We start from the raw sequence: 15,790 nt of genomic DNA, 5'->3' as shown, positions 1-15,790 counted from the left end.
TCACTTCACTTTGCTGAGTGCTTGTATCCTCTGCCTTATGGGGCTATGAGCCATTGCATTTTTTGCTTGCTTACGGGAGTATGAATGCTTATGGGGTAGGAGCCACTGATTATAGTTTCTGTTCACGGAGAACAAAAATGCACGGAACCCTAGCCAAGTACAGCTTTGCTGTAATGTTACGGGGTTTTACATGCCGATACCATGATCCGATTATAAGGCACGCCGTAGTTTAATTTAAACCACCTGGGGTTCTTTAATGTGCACTTAAATCTAAGTACATGGGTGCTTTTGCATTTCATCCTCATAAAAATGCGGCCGCCGTGGCTGGGATTTGATCCTGCAACCTCGTGCTTAACAGCGCAACACCGAAGCCACTAAGCAACCATGGTGGGTAAACTCTCTCGTTTAAGTTAAAACTTACCGAGGCCATTCACACTACTAAAGAAAAAAGAAAGAAAGTAATAATAATACAATAAATTCTAGTCGGTATTTTTGCTTTGTTGTTTTAACCAAACCCTCAACATCATGGCTGAGTAATCAAAGCTCCAGTTAAACTTGCACAGCAGTAGAAGCATGCACTATCATAAAAAATCATTGAGGAGAACGAAACATATATGGTTAGTAAGCTAGCCATGTTGACATTAGTAGGGTTGTGCAATACTCGAATATCACAGAATTGAATAGTGAGTGTTCGAATAATTCGATTCGCGAAAAGAATATATACTATGTGTTTTTTCGCCCATTCGGTATATATTCGGCGCAGTGACACGTGCCGCATGCTTGATGCTGTGCAAGCGAGCACCTCACTTTGTTGTTTTCGGCGCAAAACGAGCGCGCTGCCTCGGCTGACGCGGTAGTGGACTTGGGTCTCTGCGGGCGCTTCTGCCAGAACGCGAAAATGCCGCAGTGTTGGCCGGGGCCTCCTGTGTTGGCACGAGGTTCGACAGGGCCGATCGACACGATAACTTGGCATGAAATGACAATAAAAGCAGCGGATATTTTGGAAAAGTGCAAAGACATGTGCCAAGATCGGGCCGATTATAGCAGCCAAAATGGCACACAGATCATAATATTGGATACGTGGCGACAAACTTGACACCGCTTTGGCAGCCATCAATCAAACCCGTATGCGTGATCTCGGGACCGATTACTGATGAGCCACTCATATGAACATATTAGTGGCAAGCATTCCACGGGGGCTTAATTTCAGCTCGTTTAACGTATACCACATCGTCAGCGGCAAATTTTCATCCCAGCCACATTGCCTCGGCCATAAGGCCTAATCGTCGCTGCTTCGTCTTGCGTCGGCGACTAAAGTTATGGTTTGGTGCTGAATCGATGCAGTTCTATTCGCAGTAGCCGCATGAAACTCGGGAAGTTGACCGACCAGCTCGCAAGTTGCTTGCGACACGCATCGGTATCTTTCTGTAGCTTCCAGCAACCTGTCACCAGATTAGCTTTAGAATTACAGGGTGGGCGCAAAAGTGTAATGTGACTGGTGTGCTGACTGTCCGGCTGCATACATTTGCAGGGAAAGAGGGCTGGGAAGGGGGGGGGGGGAGGCATCTCGCAATTTTGGCCTGACCCTCCTGATTTGAAAATCATTGGCAAGTGGCAAACCAATCCGAACCTAACAATGAAAAGTCACCTGCTCTTTACCGTCGGCACTGACCGCAGTCGGCCCATAGAGCGGCAATAAAGGCTATAAGCACAGAACGGTGATCGAGTCACTTGATGCGCTGTCCGCCTTATCGTCTGTGGCACAGGTTGGCCTTATGATAAAGTATGAACACCCAATGCAAGCGACCTCCCGTGCAACGGTGACAAGCAGCATGATGGACACGGTTTTTGCGTTGGCGCGTCACCTACAAGTCGAACCCCACGTCAGTGTTGACTTTGAGCCATGTCTCCCCGGTGCTGCCAGTGTGAGGGCAGCAGATACATGCCACAGCTGTCGTGACGCATGCTTTAATAATTTAACTTCACATATTTTGTTCTAAAGAGCAGAATAAAATGTTTCTGCAGATCTTGCAGTAGGTTTTTATCCTTGTATGCACATACCAAAATTTGGTACTTTGCTCGTTCCGTGCGACAATCAGTAGTACTTGACTGACGTAAATACAGTTCTGGTTTTGTGGTATTGACCAGTCACTCACAGCACCTCCAGGTGACGAGTGATGAATTCTAGATTTCCAGATCTGAGCGATTGAGCAACAAGAATGACAGATCTGCTTGCGCGAAGGCACGTTTCGTTGTTTGAAGTCGCTGCTCATCGCTATTGTGCACAAAATCGCTATCACAAGGTTTGGCGCTAACCAACCTGCCAAATGATGGGAAATCCCTTCTGTATTGTGGAGGAAAATTGAAAAGCAATACTTTCTATATATTAAAATATTGCCATAAAACAAAGGTCCACTATTAAACTAGGAACCTCATTGGTATTCGGCAGAATACAACGACAAAGGAAAAGCACTTGATTCTATTCAACAGACATTCTGTTGATAAAAATTCACCAACAATTACGATACTCCCTAATCTGAGTGCAGCTCTATACATGCTTTCATTTCGTGAGATATTGAGGCATCGCCCCGATCACCACACCGACTGGCAGAGACATATTGTGCAGCCCTATTTATAGACCGGCCATACAGTTGCTGCCCCCCGGCAACTGAAGCTCATGCAACTGTAATCTTTACTGGGAAATGCTTGCGGTGAACACAGTGCGTGCTTTCTGGTTCTTTATTTTCTTTCCCCCAGACGGCTGGTGCCATTGCTGTCGCGGATACATGGACGTGAGCGCCATATGGTGGTGCTTCAAGGTGACTTCCTCGCCTTTCCTCCTCATGCTCTATTCGCTATCGCAGTCTTCTGCTTTTTTCCTCATCCTTTTGCCATACTCTCCTCCTCCACTTTCGGCCTAATGCTTTCATTGTAGCCTCCTCCACCACTTTCCTCCTCGCTCTCTCTTTGCTATCGCCTTCTTTCATTTCCTGCTGCGCTCCGCATTTGCTCGGTTAGGCCGATGCTAAACGCAGGAACGAGTGCCAAAGGGCAGTGCTTCAAAAAACCTTTCCCAGTCCCTCATATACCAGAACTGATCTGTAATCAGTGCTGGCATAACTAATCTGAATTAGTCGTTAATAAGAGTACACCCCACTGTGTATCTTGATTTCTGTGTACCGATGTTACTGATAGCTTACTTAATTGTTACGTTCTTGTTATGCCATGCTATGAGACTCCCGAGCTTGTGTAGCACTGTCTTTTCTTGCAAAAAATTTGTAAGCCCTAGATTTTTAACAATTTTCTAATGTTGAATTCCAATGGTAGATCACGAGTGCTCAGCCGGATCACGAACGGAGCGCGCCGCTCCGACTGAGATCGCTCTCATCTGCTCATACCATATCTGCGAAGGGAATGCATGTGCTCCCGCGGGGGCACTTAGTACAGGAAAATCAAGTGAGAGGGCGCTAGAATAGAGAGAGTAACAAGCGCTTGGCACCACCCCATTCCACTGCCCGTGTCAGAAGAATCATCACTCGACTTGGAAATTGTACTGTCTGAGTCGGAGCTGTCTAGGAGCGCGAACAAAATCACACGGCGCGAAGCGGCGTCCACGTTTCCCATGTCGTCCATAGCTGCCCGCGACCGGAAACAGGCGACCGTGACAGGAAGCAGAGGCGGGTGAAGGAAATACGTCACGAGGGCTTCCGGTCAAATCTGCCGATTTCGGCGGAGCAAATATTTTTGCTCCACGGAGCAATCCGGGATCAGCGGCTGGTCCCAATCTGCCATTGGAACACACAGCTCACGCTCCCATTCTGCCATTGGAATAGGATTGCTCCATACAGAGCAGAAGAACTTGATCTGGATCTGCCATTGGAATTCAACATAATATTCGATTTGAAATATACTGTCGGTATGCACACACCCCTAGGTATTAGCAATCATTGGGCACTCACCGACTTTTTCAAGCATCCGCATGTAAGCAGCAACCTGCTTGGGCAGGGGCTCATTTTCTGAGGCCTTCCTGAGCATCGTGCAGTATGTTTCCACGTAACGCCAGTCTGCCCAATCACCAAGCTGCCCAGAAAGCCTCATCTGTGAAACGGCAAAGAACACATTTGCTCACGAATGACACCAGGTTTTTAAAAATTTACACAGTATCAGTTTACAAGGCAACAAATCACCGGTTTTGGGTGTCACGCCACCACAGCCTGAACAACACGGCCTCAACCAAATGAACGTTTCGACATTCCCAGTGGTGTCAAAAGTGGAGGGGGGGAGTGATCGTTCTTCACCCCCCCCCCCCCTGAACCGAGGCTGTAATAGATGGTGGTGTGGAGAGTTCTAGATTAATTTTGACCATGCGGGTTTCTTTGACGTTCATCCCGACCGCTGTACACAAGCGTAACTGCACTCTGCTCCTGCATAAATTGAACCAGCAGCCTCGCGCTCGGCACCAGAACGCCAGGGCTACTGCATCACCATGGCTGATGCACTATGAAGTGAAAGTGAGGACACACGGTTCGAGAGCAGCTTATCGCACCTGTTCGATTTCAACGATGGACCTGAGTGCAGTCGGCACATTCTCCTGCTGTAACATGGCATTGGCGAAGGCATTCAGGAGCAGCGCCTTCTCCTTGGGGACGGGTTGCCCGAGTGACTTCATGAGGAAGCACCTGTTAAGCAAGCGAGAAAGGAGATTCAAGTGGAATTCATGACGTTTACATTACACGCACAAATGAAGACAAATCAAGAAGCTATTCAGAAGACTGATTGGAGAGCACTGGGAGAGGCACTCATCCTGCAGTGGGCTTAATAGCTTGTTGTTGCTCTTGTGGTTGCCGTTGATGACAGCGACGATGAAGACAACTATGCCGACCCACCTGTTGGTGATAATCTCGTTCCAGAGGAGGACGGAGTCTGCATTGCTGGGAAGCCGTGACCGCCAGCTCGACAGCAGATTGTCTGCATCGTGACCTGTGGGCAAAAAGACAAAACTTATTTGAGTTTCTACTGCTCCCAATCAGAGGCAATAGAAGCAGGTAACCAACAGAATGCAAATGCGGTTCAAAATATTTTTAAATGAAAGTAATATTCCTGAATAAGGTGTACCAACTTTTTGGGGCCATCTTGGCCCCCTCCTGAGGGTAAATGCAATTGTGCACGTACAGCAACTGCACCTTCACTTTTACTGCAAATTTTTGGTTGGTGTTTACTGTCTCTCATATGATTACCTGCTTATACAAAATGTCTGTTAATTGTTTGTGTTTATGAAAAAGAAAGGGTGTGAAAAAAAGGCACTAGGGAGGCTATCAGGATTGCAAGGACATCAGGTACGGAACTATCTTCATGGTGTCCTACTGTGTGCAGCTGAAATAGCTTGTATAAAGCTCAGACACCTTGAATTATTGCCAGCACAGAATATTAGAAATGTACCTTCTATAACCCCATGCAAATATACAGAAGCACTGTACGTCTATGTTGAAATGCACCCACTGGAACATTCCATGAGCTGAATGATGTGTGAAATTAATCCTGCAGAAACCAACCAAGTGGAGGCAGACCGATGAAATGGAAATTTGGAATCTATCAGAATGTATTATGAACCTACAAGGGAAACCAACACAAGTTCTTTGAAAAGTGGGCTTTGTGGCTGAAGCAAAATTTGTTCTCGTCCAGGTATTCAATGCATCACCACAGCCTTCCCATGGCAGTCACTTAACTGAGTTTGTAAGCCTTAAATTTTTGATAATTTTCTAATATGCGATTTGAAATCTACTGTCACACACCCCTAGGTATTAGTAATCATTGGGCACTCATCGAATTTTTCAAGCATCCTCCTGTAAGCAGCAATTTGCTTGGGCAGGGGCTCACTTTCCGTGGCTCCGTCATCACCTCCCCATTACAGCATTTTCTACTCGAGTTGGCTGCTTTGAGTATTCATATTTCCCTAGGACCATTGCAGACTGAACAACCTCAGCAACAACATTATAACACAGGACTCACTGTCATTATTTGAAAAGCACCTAACTTGATTTAACTTTTGTGTGGCCTTTATTCTTCTTTCTTGTTCTTTATATTTTTGTAATTATTACTTGCCTTGTATTTACTTTGTGGCTGTGTGTTAGTTTTACGTGATGAGATGTTTATCCACCCTGCAATGATTTTGACAAAAATTTGGAGGGAGCTTAAGCTTTACCTTTAAGAGTGGAACGCGATAGCATTAAAAGATCCCCGAGTGCTTCTCACGCGTCCCAGAAACTGGAGCATATGTCACCGCAATGTGTAATCGAGAGTTCGACAGAAGCCCGTCTGGTTGGGATGAGACATGACAAAGAAAGATGTACACTGACCAAGTAAAACTTATTAAGACAAGACGTTTCAGCTTCCACACGGAAGCCTTGTTTCCAATGGGGAGAAAAGGGTTGAAGTGCCTGTTTAAATAGGTTTTAGCATGCGGCGCAAGCACCGCGCGTAAGATGAGGCGAGGGTTCCTTTGTTTCGAGTGAGCGTGTGTTCTGTTGATTGTATCTCGAGAGACTCCAAGTACAGCCCTGACTTCCAGTTTCTTTCCTGGCCGATTAGACTAGATTTCATCTAGTCAATATTGTGCGTAGTCGTTGCTGCATGCTCTGCCAAACCAGCTGGAGGCATTGCAAAGAACCGGGCGCGCCGCTCCGTGCCCCCCCCCCCCCCAGACATGCGCGCACTGGCGCGAGCAAGTGGTGGACGACGTGGCTGGTTTGTGAATGGTAGAAACGCTGGAAAAGGCATTTCTTTGAGTTTTCACGTAACAGAATTATGTTTTCTTGTATAGTCAAATTACAATCCAAGAGCTATCATGTCTGTAGGTTGTGTACAAGTCATGATCATATAAGTTATAAGTCACTTATTGCTTCAAGTCATGGTTTACAATTTTTTCGTGTGTTCCAGCTTGAGAAATTCATTTAGTTCAGCAAATTCCTTGCGTCACATGGACGGCCTGGGTGTGGGTGGGTAGAAAATGTTTTCGCCGAAACAATGACCGACGCTGTACACCGACGCCGGATTTTCTGCGACACGGGCTCCTTAACGCTATCACATTAAAAGGTCACAGTATACATAAATGCAAATAAAAAAAGAGGTACTTGTCGTACACATTCTTAGACGACATGCTCAATGAAACGCTAAAACTAAGAGTACGTCTCAGTTGGGAACACACAGGGCACTCACGTTTGCTGTGCTTCAGATACAGCGCGAGGTCTGTCAGCGGGAGTAGGCACTCGAGCTTGCCTTCGATGAGAGTTGGCGTCAAAACACTCAGGCTGCTCCAATCCTGAGTGCATCAAAATGAAAGCTGCCATGTAACATAATGACATGGACTTGCAGAAAGCATGCAAGTGCACTAGATGGAAAAGTGCTTTTCAAGGTATATACAGGGTGCTTTAGAAAATGTGTTCAAAAATTCGTTAAATATACGGAAGATACGATGATTGCGAAATTCCCTCAAGACAGCTTTCACAACGTAGTTGTATATCTTAAAATGACTTGACGTAATAACCAGACAAGTAATAAAAATTATACAAATTTTTTTTTAGCCAAAACAGTAAGATTGACTTGTAGCCTGTCGTGCGACGAGTTAATAACCATCTCTCAACACAAAAGGCTGACGCTGCTCATTTCTGTAGCTTAACGAATTTCAGCCAACTTCATTCAAGGATAATTGTCCTTGCTTTTTACTCCTTTGGCAGTCACGTCACCCGTAAGCTAAAGGTATGAGAGTTGTTCTCTTCAGCTGTTCAGTTTCAATTTCCTGGGCGAAATTAGCTCGAATTAGGCAGCAAAAATGACACGAACAGACACGACTATAACCTCGTGCCATAAGCTGTGACTATCTGGAAAGTGGAACATCTTATGTGAGCCCCGGTTCTGGCCTCACTAAGCAGGCGTAGAAAACATACAGGAGGCTATGGATAAACCAGGGTACTTAGAGACATCAGGAAATGTGGCCCTGTCTGTAAAATCACAAGCAAGGAATGCAGCTCCCCCACCTCTAGGAACTGTTCTGTGAGGCATTTGACATAGTAGTCAGCACGGCCAGTGTCCTTTTGCGACAGGCTTAAAAGAGCAAGTTCCTGGCAACATTCTTCCTGTAAGTAAAGAAACAAATAAAAAACAATATCGATAATGTTATGGCAGTGTAACGTCTTGTTAATAATTTAATCATTTAACAAATTAATTGACAGTAGTAGTGGCTTGCCTCCAGGAAGCGATTCTTGCTGGAATCTTCCATCCACTCTCGGATAACGTGCGGGAAGTCTCGTTGATCACCATATTCACCGAGAGTGCTCTTGACACGGGCTTTTACATACAGTGGCAAGTAATGCTCCTGTGGGTTACAACAAAAGCGAAACACACTGTTACATCAAGAATGAAACACACACACAAAAATTGGAACACATGCTGTTGGAACAAGAGTGGAACACGCACGAAAAAAAAAAAAAAGAAAAAGCAATCTAAAAAATTTTCGGTGCCTCATGCAATGTGCACAAACTTGCACAGCAACAGCTTCGCATAGGCTTCGCATGAGCTGCTTTAAAGGGCCCCTCACCAGGCCCCATAGCAAATTTCGGTTATACGCTGGAAGTTGTTACGTGTACTTTAGGGAGTGTTCTGCCACAAGAATTTTTCAAGTCAGCTCATTAATAGCCGAGATAGAAATATTTCAGTGCCGCGAACCCATGATTTCAGCAGGCGGGCTCCAGTGCCAAGCATGCCTCCGCCTAGCCTCCGCTTAGCCTCCCCCTAGCCTCCGCTTAGCCTCCCCCTAGCCTCCGCTTAGCCTCCCCCTAGCCTCCGCTTAGCCTCCCCCTAGCCTACGCCTAGCCTCTGCAAGCGAAATTCCTTCCCTGCGTTCTCCCATGCCGGACCTCGAGGATTGTGTGACACGTGTCATGGGCCCTGCCTTCACGTTCTTTTTCTTCTAGGTTTTTTTTTTCCGGCAATGCGCTTTTCCGCTGGTGGCGTTGCGCGCGAGCTGTTATCGTTTCGTGCAGCGCATGATTTTGAGCGCTGTGCACAAGGACACATGACTAGCAATATAATTCAGTGCTACACAAATACTGAGGCAGAACAAGCGGATCGCAGAGCATGATTACGCGCTGAAACACGGTAGAAAATGGCACGGTTTCGGTATCTGCGCAAGTGACTGCATGACGATGGGAACAAGCAGACGAAGCGGAAGTACATCTCTCTTGCTTCGGTGCGAAGTAAAGCAAAAGCATGTAGACATTTTGCTTGTGTTTTATTATTTCTTTAAACTTCGATTCGTCAATTTGAGCAACAGATCACACAAATAAAAGATGGTGCCTTGAATAATTTTCGAAGTCACGTGTCACCACGAGCGATGTCGCACTATGGACTCGAGTACGTAGGCATAGGGATGCGACTACGTCATCCTCAAGCTTGGAGCGAGGCGACTGCGAGGAGAAGGAAGAACACAAACCTGACGATATCCTCCATCCCAAAGGCTGTCCCATTTTGAGGCACTGCTTCGTTCCAGCCTGGCATCGATTTCACTCTGCAGCTCTCCCCATTCGCCCAGAAGGCAGCAGCACTGAAAAATAAGAACACGGTTGTGGTAGCAACTTGCTGCTGAAGTTCTTCCATCGTTATGCACAACAAAGATCATCGCATGTCTGTACAAAAACAGAAAAGCTGAAAAGCGTAAGACAATTGAGCAAAATAAAATAAACAAAAGAAATCTCTTAACGACTGCAGCTGCTTCCTTGCCTTGAAGGCTATGTGTTGAAAGCCACTGTGTTTAGAAGCTCATAGTAGTAGCACTCTCATAGTGTAGTAAAACCTCTTTTAAATCTGATTGCGTTTAGAGGAATAAGGAAAAGATATGCTGCAAAACCTAAATTAAAGCCAGGGAAAGAAATGTCAGCAAACTGAAAAAATTTATTGAAAGAAAAATCTCTATATTACGTCACCAACCATACATTAAAACCGCAGCAAATGAAATCGATAAATAAGGGTTCATAAACAGGAACGTGATTCACTGGATTTTATGACGCACATAAAGGCCCAGTGAGCCTGGTATGGTAGGCACATTGAGTGACTGCAGCATTGATAACGGCAGCCAAAAGGCAAAGTACCATGCTAATAATGAACTTGACGAATTACCTGAAGTATGGCATCATCCCAAGTGAAGCCATTTGAACCAGGAGGTCTGCTTTCAGCAAGCTGAAGAAAACAAGAGTGGAAAATTCCTGCACCTAGCTTTGGTACATTGCATCCAAACACTGCACTGTCAAATGCTTGTTAGCAAAATATAACTAGGAAACAGGTGTAGCCGAATGAAACCCAGTCTACAGACGTGCTTTTTATCTGAAAGATTATTATGATCTGCACGTGCCATGCCCTTGTAATGCATTAAACGAAGCATCTGCATAAATGTAATGCGGACAGATATATGATAAGGTGGAGAACAGGCCTTTGAAGACTTGTATAAAAAAAAAGCATTATAACACATCACGATCATAAGTCAGTCATGGCATCGGTCACTGTGGCTACGAGTAGTACAGCAGACATCCGTTAATTCAACTCTGGTTAATTAGGTCTTTTTAATAGTGGAGTTGTTTAGGGGCTCGCAATGTCCGTTGGGCATGGTTGTCAGTGCTCGTTTGTCTCGGCAGGCAAAGGTTCCCCACTGGGCCAGTAGATGGCGCCACTGCCACAGCATCCGCGAGGGGTTGTGCTGCTCTGAGCAAGCCACAGCGCATGCCAGGTGGTGGGAGAGGAAAGGGGTATTTGGACCATGGACACCATGGACACCAAATGGTTAAGAGGCCCCAGTGTGCTCACCGGTGGACTCCAGCCCGTACCTGCTCCGGAAACGGCGGACGCTGAACGGCTAGACCATCAGCGCTCACTTGCCAGGGAACGCCAGCGCCGCTGAAGAGTGAATAACCCTTCGCTTCGCGCTAAGGAACAGCAGTGAAACACCAACGGAGAAAAGCAAACCCCGAGAATCAAAAGGAAGAAGCAGAGGCTCAACGCCAGCACAGAGCAGATGTTCTCCTCTGTTTCCTTAAGAAACATGAACGGCAGATCCTAGCTCAACGCAACGACAGAGATGATTAATGACAAGATCGGAGTAATAAACATTAGCGACAAATTGAGAGGATAATCACACGAAAACCAGTAATTACTCAATAACAGAATAGATAATCATAACAAAAGAATATATGATCGCGCGGAAAGAACAGATAAGCACAAGACAAGAACACATACACAAAAGCAAATACAACGGAAACACATGAGAAACACAGCTCCGCTGTTTCCTCAGATTTCACAAGCATGGAAGTGGTTTTAATTTCTGATAATTCTATCCTGGGCTGAAAGTCGCGGCAGGCACTCATGCATTTCTATGGGCCCAAATTTCCATTAATTCTATCCTAAAATTAGCCTTCACCCGGATAATCCTAACTTGACCAGTTAGCACGCATGGGCCTGACCCCTATTACGACTCAAATGACCCCTTTAGTGACATTGTGACAGTGACAGTGTCGCGAGGCACGCATGGCGACCGTCTGCTTGGGTGTGGCGGCGGCAGTGGTGGCAGTTTACTTTGCGGTATCATGTGGGAAGGATGCCTTGTGTCGCCAAACCAGTGTCTCCCTACATGCGATGTACTGCAGCATCTGAACGCAAGTGGCGCACAAGAGAGGCTGAGCGTATACGTCGCATGCATCAGGGCTGCGAGGCGCGTTCGACACCACAGAGTCCAGGGACGCGACGGGCCAACGCAAGAGAGGGAATGCGTTTGAAGCGACTCGCTGCATCTCCGAGTACCAAGGCAAATGAAGCTCGGAAGCGCCGTGACTGCCATCTTGCCGCAGCCAGCCGAGCAAGTGCAAGTCAATCGAATGAAGTGGATGATGAGGATGGCCAACTACACCCCGACACCGCCATGGAAAACGCGTCTCCTCCTGATCCACAAACGGCGCTGCAACAGGCGGCCACAAACTACTTTAACAGACACTTAGTCCAGAATGACGTTGCAGGCATTTAATAAACAAACAAACATTCACATAACAGTGTACGAGTTGTGTGCCTCCGTGGTGCTTCCAACGCAACAAATCGCCATTGGCAATGGTGTCAGGCTTCCGCCGTTTCACATTTTAGTCTCGACAAAGTGTCTTCCGTTTTTCTTGCTAAAAACCGTGTGCATGTTAGATTTATACTTTGTTTGGGTGCTTTAATGTCATTTTGCGTTAGTTTTCTACTCAGGATGCATAAGAAGTAAGCATGCATTTCATTCAGGGGCATGTTAGAATTGGGCCAACACTGGCAAATGAATCAGCAGTGTTTTGACATTTATTTCTGCATCTTGTTTGATTCTACCCACTGGATGATTCAATTGTTTCATTGGTTCCGTCAGGGTCAAATGAATGGAAGCCAACTGTACCAACACTAAACATTCCTAGGGGTAGATCTAGTACATGTACACTTTTAATAACTTTAAACTAAAGAAATTAAAAATCAAATCCAATTATGGTGCTTAATGTCTTAACACTGCAAAGTAGGTCATCAGAGATGCTATAGAGAAGGGCTGCTTGATTAATTTTGAGCACTGGGGTTCTTTAATGTGGCCCAAGATCAAGTACACAAGCATTTTCGCATTTTGCCACCATAGGAATGTGGAAGCCACAGCTCGAAATTGAACCCACCACTTCAGGCTCAGTAGCAGAAAAGGCACAAAAAATGTGGCGAAGAGTTTCGCTGGCATCATGGTGCCGGTATTCTAATATCTCCCCAAATGATCTATGCACTCCTGTAGGCAGCATAGTGGGCTGGTAACAAAGGCAGTGGTACTGGTTATACATGCATACAGAACCCGAGACACCCATGTGACAGAGCTTTAGTACCGTTGCTCTGCTCGTACCACCGTGACGGCACAGCCAGCTATGGCGGAGAGTCAAGCCTAAACCCTGCACCATCATATTCGTCCCATTGGTGAACATCATCACTGTAATTATGCTCGTAGCACTGTGACATTAGCTACTTGCTATGAAAGCAGCCGTCTCAGTTGCCACGAAAGGTCTTTACTGTACGAACAATGAGTGAAAAGGTGGTTCTTAAATGTGGTTTTCTGAGGCTCCTTTTAAGAAATTTCTTTCCCTTTTCCTCCCACAGCAGTAGGCAGAGTTGCCGACAATAAATAAATGACATTCGAGCCTGAAAATGTCGAAAAATTCAGTTGGTGGTCAGCGCACCTGTCGATAGATGTCCCTGGCCTGCTGGAAGTCTCCCTGCGCTTCCTTCTCCAGAGCCTTCCTTGCCTCTGGCCCGACGTCTTCGCAGAGAGCCAGTGAGGCACGTACAGCATCAAAGTCTCCGAGGGACTTGTACAACCTGTAGACATTTTTTATTTTACAACTAAAGAAATAATTTGGCAGTACCTCCCCAAGGGCAAGGCAATAAGATCAATAGTAAAGTTTAACATTATGCTTGAACTCCTAGGACAGTTTTCTAAGTGTGCGCGGGCATGACATGTTGGCATGACACAGCACGCAAGGCCACTTCTAGTGAGCAGAAGGAACAGCGCCTCGGCAGCTACCAGGCATCTTAGAATGCTAGTGTGATGAAGAGTGCCGCCAGCGGCATTGCAGGCATCGCACCTTGATGGCCCATGAAATGAGATTGACGAAAAACCATTGCCGTTGGGCAGTGTCCACTGAAATATTAGGTAACGTTAGCTTGACAGCTACTGTCCATTCTACTAAGACCAATGCTCAGCTAAGACACAGCAGCTCAGCAGGGATGCTAGTGTACTTATTGTGGCATGCACTAAATGCTCAAGCCAATGGCGGAATGAAAAGTGCTGCCCTGGCTCTGGCACAGAGCCGACTGAGCAAAGCGTTGATGGTGCATCCTCACCGCTTCATCGTTTTTGCAGCTCAATGCACTCCGCATCTCTAGAGGCGCTCTAATTCTCTGTCTGCGAGTGGCGCATGCCCCGTTGATAGTGGGCTAGCATGACGATGGCGACAATGGTGCCACCAGTGATGGCGCCAATGCGCCGTGCGCATCCATATAATTGCTATCGCAATAAAAAGATCTGTCCTACGAGAAGATACGGCAGCACAATTCAGCTACAAGCATCTAAGCCAGAGTGACAAAGGGAGCAGGTGTGTGAGATCGAGAACATTTTGCTGAGACTGTTGACGGTAGCAGCAGAAGGATTGAATTTGACCACAGTCTGAAACTGTATTAATTTATTTCCTGATTCGTTCTTTTGGACTTTCAGTACTGGCTCTGCTGCACCATAACTAACTACTTTATCTAGGATCAGTTTCCCAGGCCATCATTAATGGCCTACGTGTACTGTTCAATGTCATCTTTGTCAAGACCGGCCACTTGGTGCAAGGAATGAAAAAAGAAATAAGAGAATCGTGTGGGGATGCTCAACTCTCTCGTGCTCCCATATGTTGTTTTCTCCGCATGGCTCTTACATCTCCTGTACTGAGGCTTCCACACGTAGCTAAGCACTGCCGGCAGTCGGTGTAGTTGCAGAGTAGTGTGAGAGGTGGCACTAGCTTCTGATGACAGCACCACCTGACGGTATGTACACTCAGGCACGAAAGGAATGAGCCCTCTCTTTGGTTTGGGGTTAGTCGCATACGTGGATGTCTCGCACAGTGGTTGGCATGCTTTGCAAGTCCGTCCCGCGAAAGGCTTCAAAGTGGTTCACCGAGATGGTCGAACATGATTGTTTGAACACGGCGCCATTCATGTGACTGTACACGTGAACGGTTAGGCATTTATGTCCGGCATGGGGCCAACATGTTCGCTTTATATCCTGCTGCAGTGAGTCGGACTTCCTTGATTCGTCAGCACCCATCAGCTTTTGTGAATAGCAACTCAGCTAGCTGACATTGGTATTTGAAAAGTGCAATAAGTGCCCTTGTGACTATTTGCACTAATGCGTTGTAGTTCCTTTGTCCCAAAAGCACGTTTGAGACCCCACAATCATTACGAAATGCAGCCCTTGAAATGCAAAGCATGTACAAAGCACGGCTTCACAGCTTGAAACAATATGAGCTAGCCTGACAGCTGTGTATTTACTGCAAGCACATGATAACAAATTTTAAAAGGTTCCACAAGTAATCCAAGAACTGCATTGAATATCTACCATAGAACATGCACCTGTACAAATTGTTTAGGGGTCTGTTCCCGAATCAGAACCATTTACGACTGTATCAGACTTCTTTCGGAACAAAAAATATTTATGAAAGTATTAGGATCCCAGTCTTCTATGCGAAGACAATACAACTAGCATTGCAATAAAATGATTCTGCATAATTTATCACTTCGAGCACAAAAAGCTTTTGTCACAGGTTTTTCTTTACTACAGCAATTTTGCTCATAAGATGCTCCTTTTAGTTGACAAATGACTACTGCTCGTTTTAGACCATTGCCACCAAATATGCCCCAGGGCGTGCTCACTCAGCTAGCTGCATCCACATCTGCTGTTCCGGATGATCCTCCTTTTTTGATCGTTTGGCTGGTGGTGCCTTGGTCGATGCTAACAGGCTGTTGGCATGGTTCATTTCTTCCAAGAGAAGAATTCCTGCAGAATAGGCAGTGTTAACATACCTAAATGCCTAGATAGTTTCATCAAGTGTTTTTAATAATTTGAAATGCCCCTTTTTAAGATATAGGTGTTTATTCAAGTTCTATAATGTGCTACCAGTGATGATGGCTTGGACAATGAGCTGCTTATACAATGGAGTTCATT

General features: G+C 45.9%; 1 protein-coding gene across 1 annotated transcript in view; it reads right to left on the bottom strand.

The window, feature by feature from the left end:
• LOC126529470 (DNA-dependent protein kinase catalytic subunit-like) overlaps positions 1 to 15,790 on the bottom strand; it is a 181,166-nt gene that overhangs the window by 41,597 nt on the left and 123,779 nt on the right. Inside the window, exons 66-75 of the mRNA XM_072284110.1 lie at positions 15,499 to 15,622; positions 13,266 to 13,404; positions 10,171 to 10,230; positions 9,488 to 9,598; positions 8,243 to 8,371; positions 8,034 to 8,132; positions 7,216 to 7,318; positions 4,887 to 4,980; positions 4,547 to 4,679; positions 3,960 to 4,098 (exon numbers count right to left, since the gene is read on the bottom strand). Of these exons, the coding sequence (XP_072140211.1) occupies positions 3,960 to 4,098; positions 4,547 to 4,679; positions 4,887 to 4,980; positions 7,216 to 7,318; positions 8,034 to 8,132; positions 8,243 to 8,371; positions 9,488 to 9,598; positions 10,171 to 10,230; positions 13,266 to 13,404; positions 15,499 to 15,622 (1,131 nt within the window). The remainder of the gene's footprint in view (positions 1 to 3,959; positions 4,099 to 4,546; positions 4,680 to 4,886; positions 4,981 to 7,215; positions 7,319 to 8,033; positions 8,133 to 8,242; positions 8,372 to 9,487; positions 9,599 to 10,170; positions 10,231 to 13,265; positions 13,405 to 15,498; positions 15,623 to 15,790) is intronic.

The sequence above is a fragment of the Dermacentor andersoni genome, chromosome 8 (assembly GCF_023375885.2).
Source record: "Dermacentor andersoni chromosome 8, qqDerAnde1_hic_scaffold, whole genome shotgun sequence".
NCBI classification, from domain to species: domain Eukaryota; kingdom Metazoa; phylum Arthropoda; class Arachnida; order Ixodida; family Ixodidae; genus Dermacentor; species Dermacentor andersoni.
Note: the sequence above shows the minus strand (reverse complement) of the source record. Positions and strands in the feature narration are given on the sequence as shown.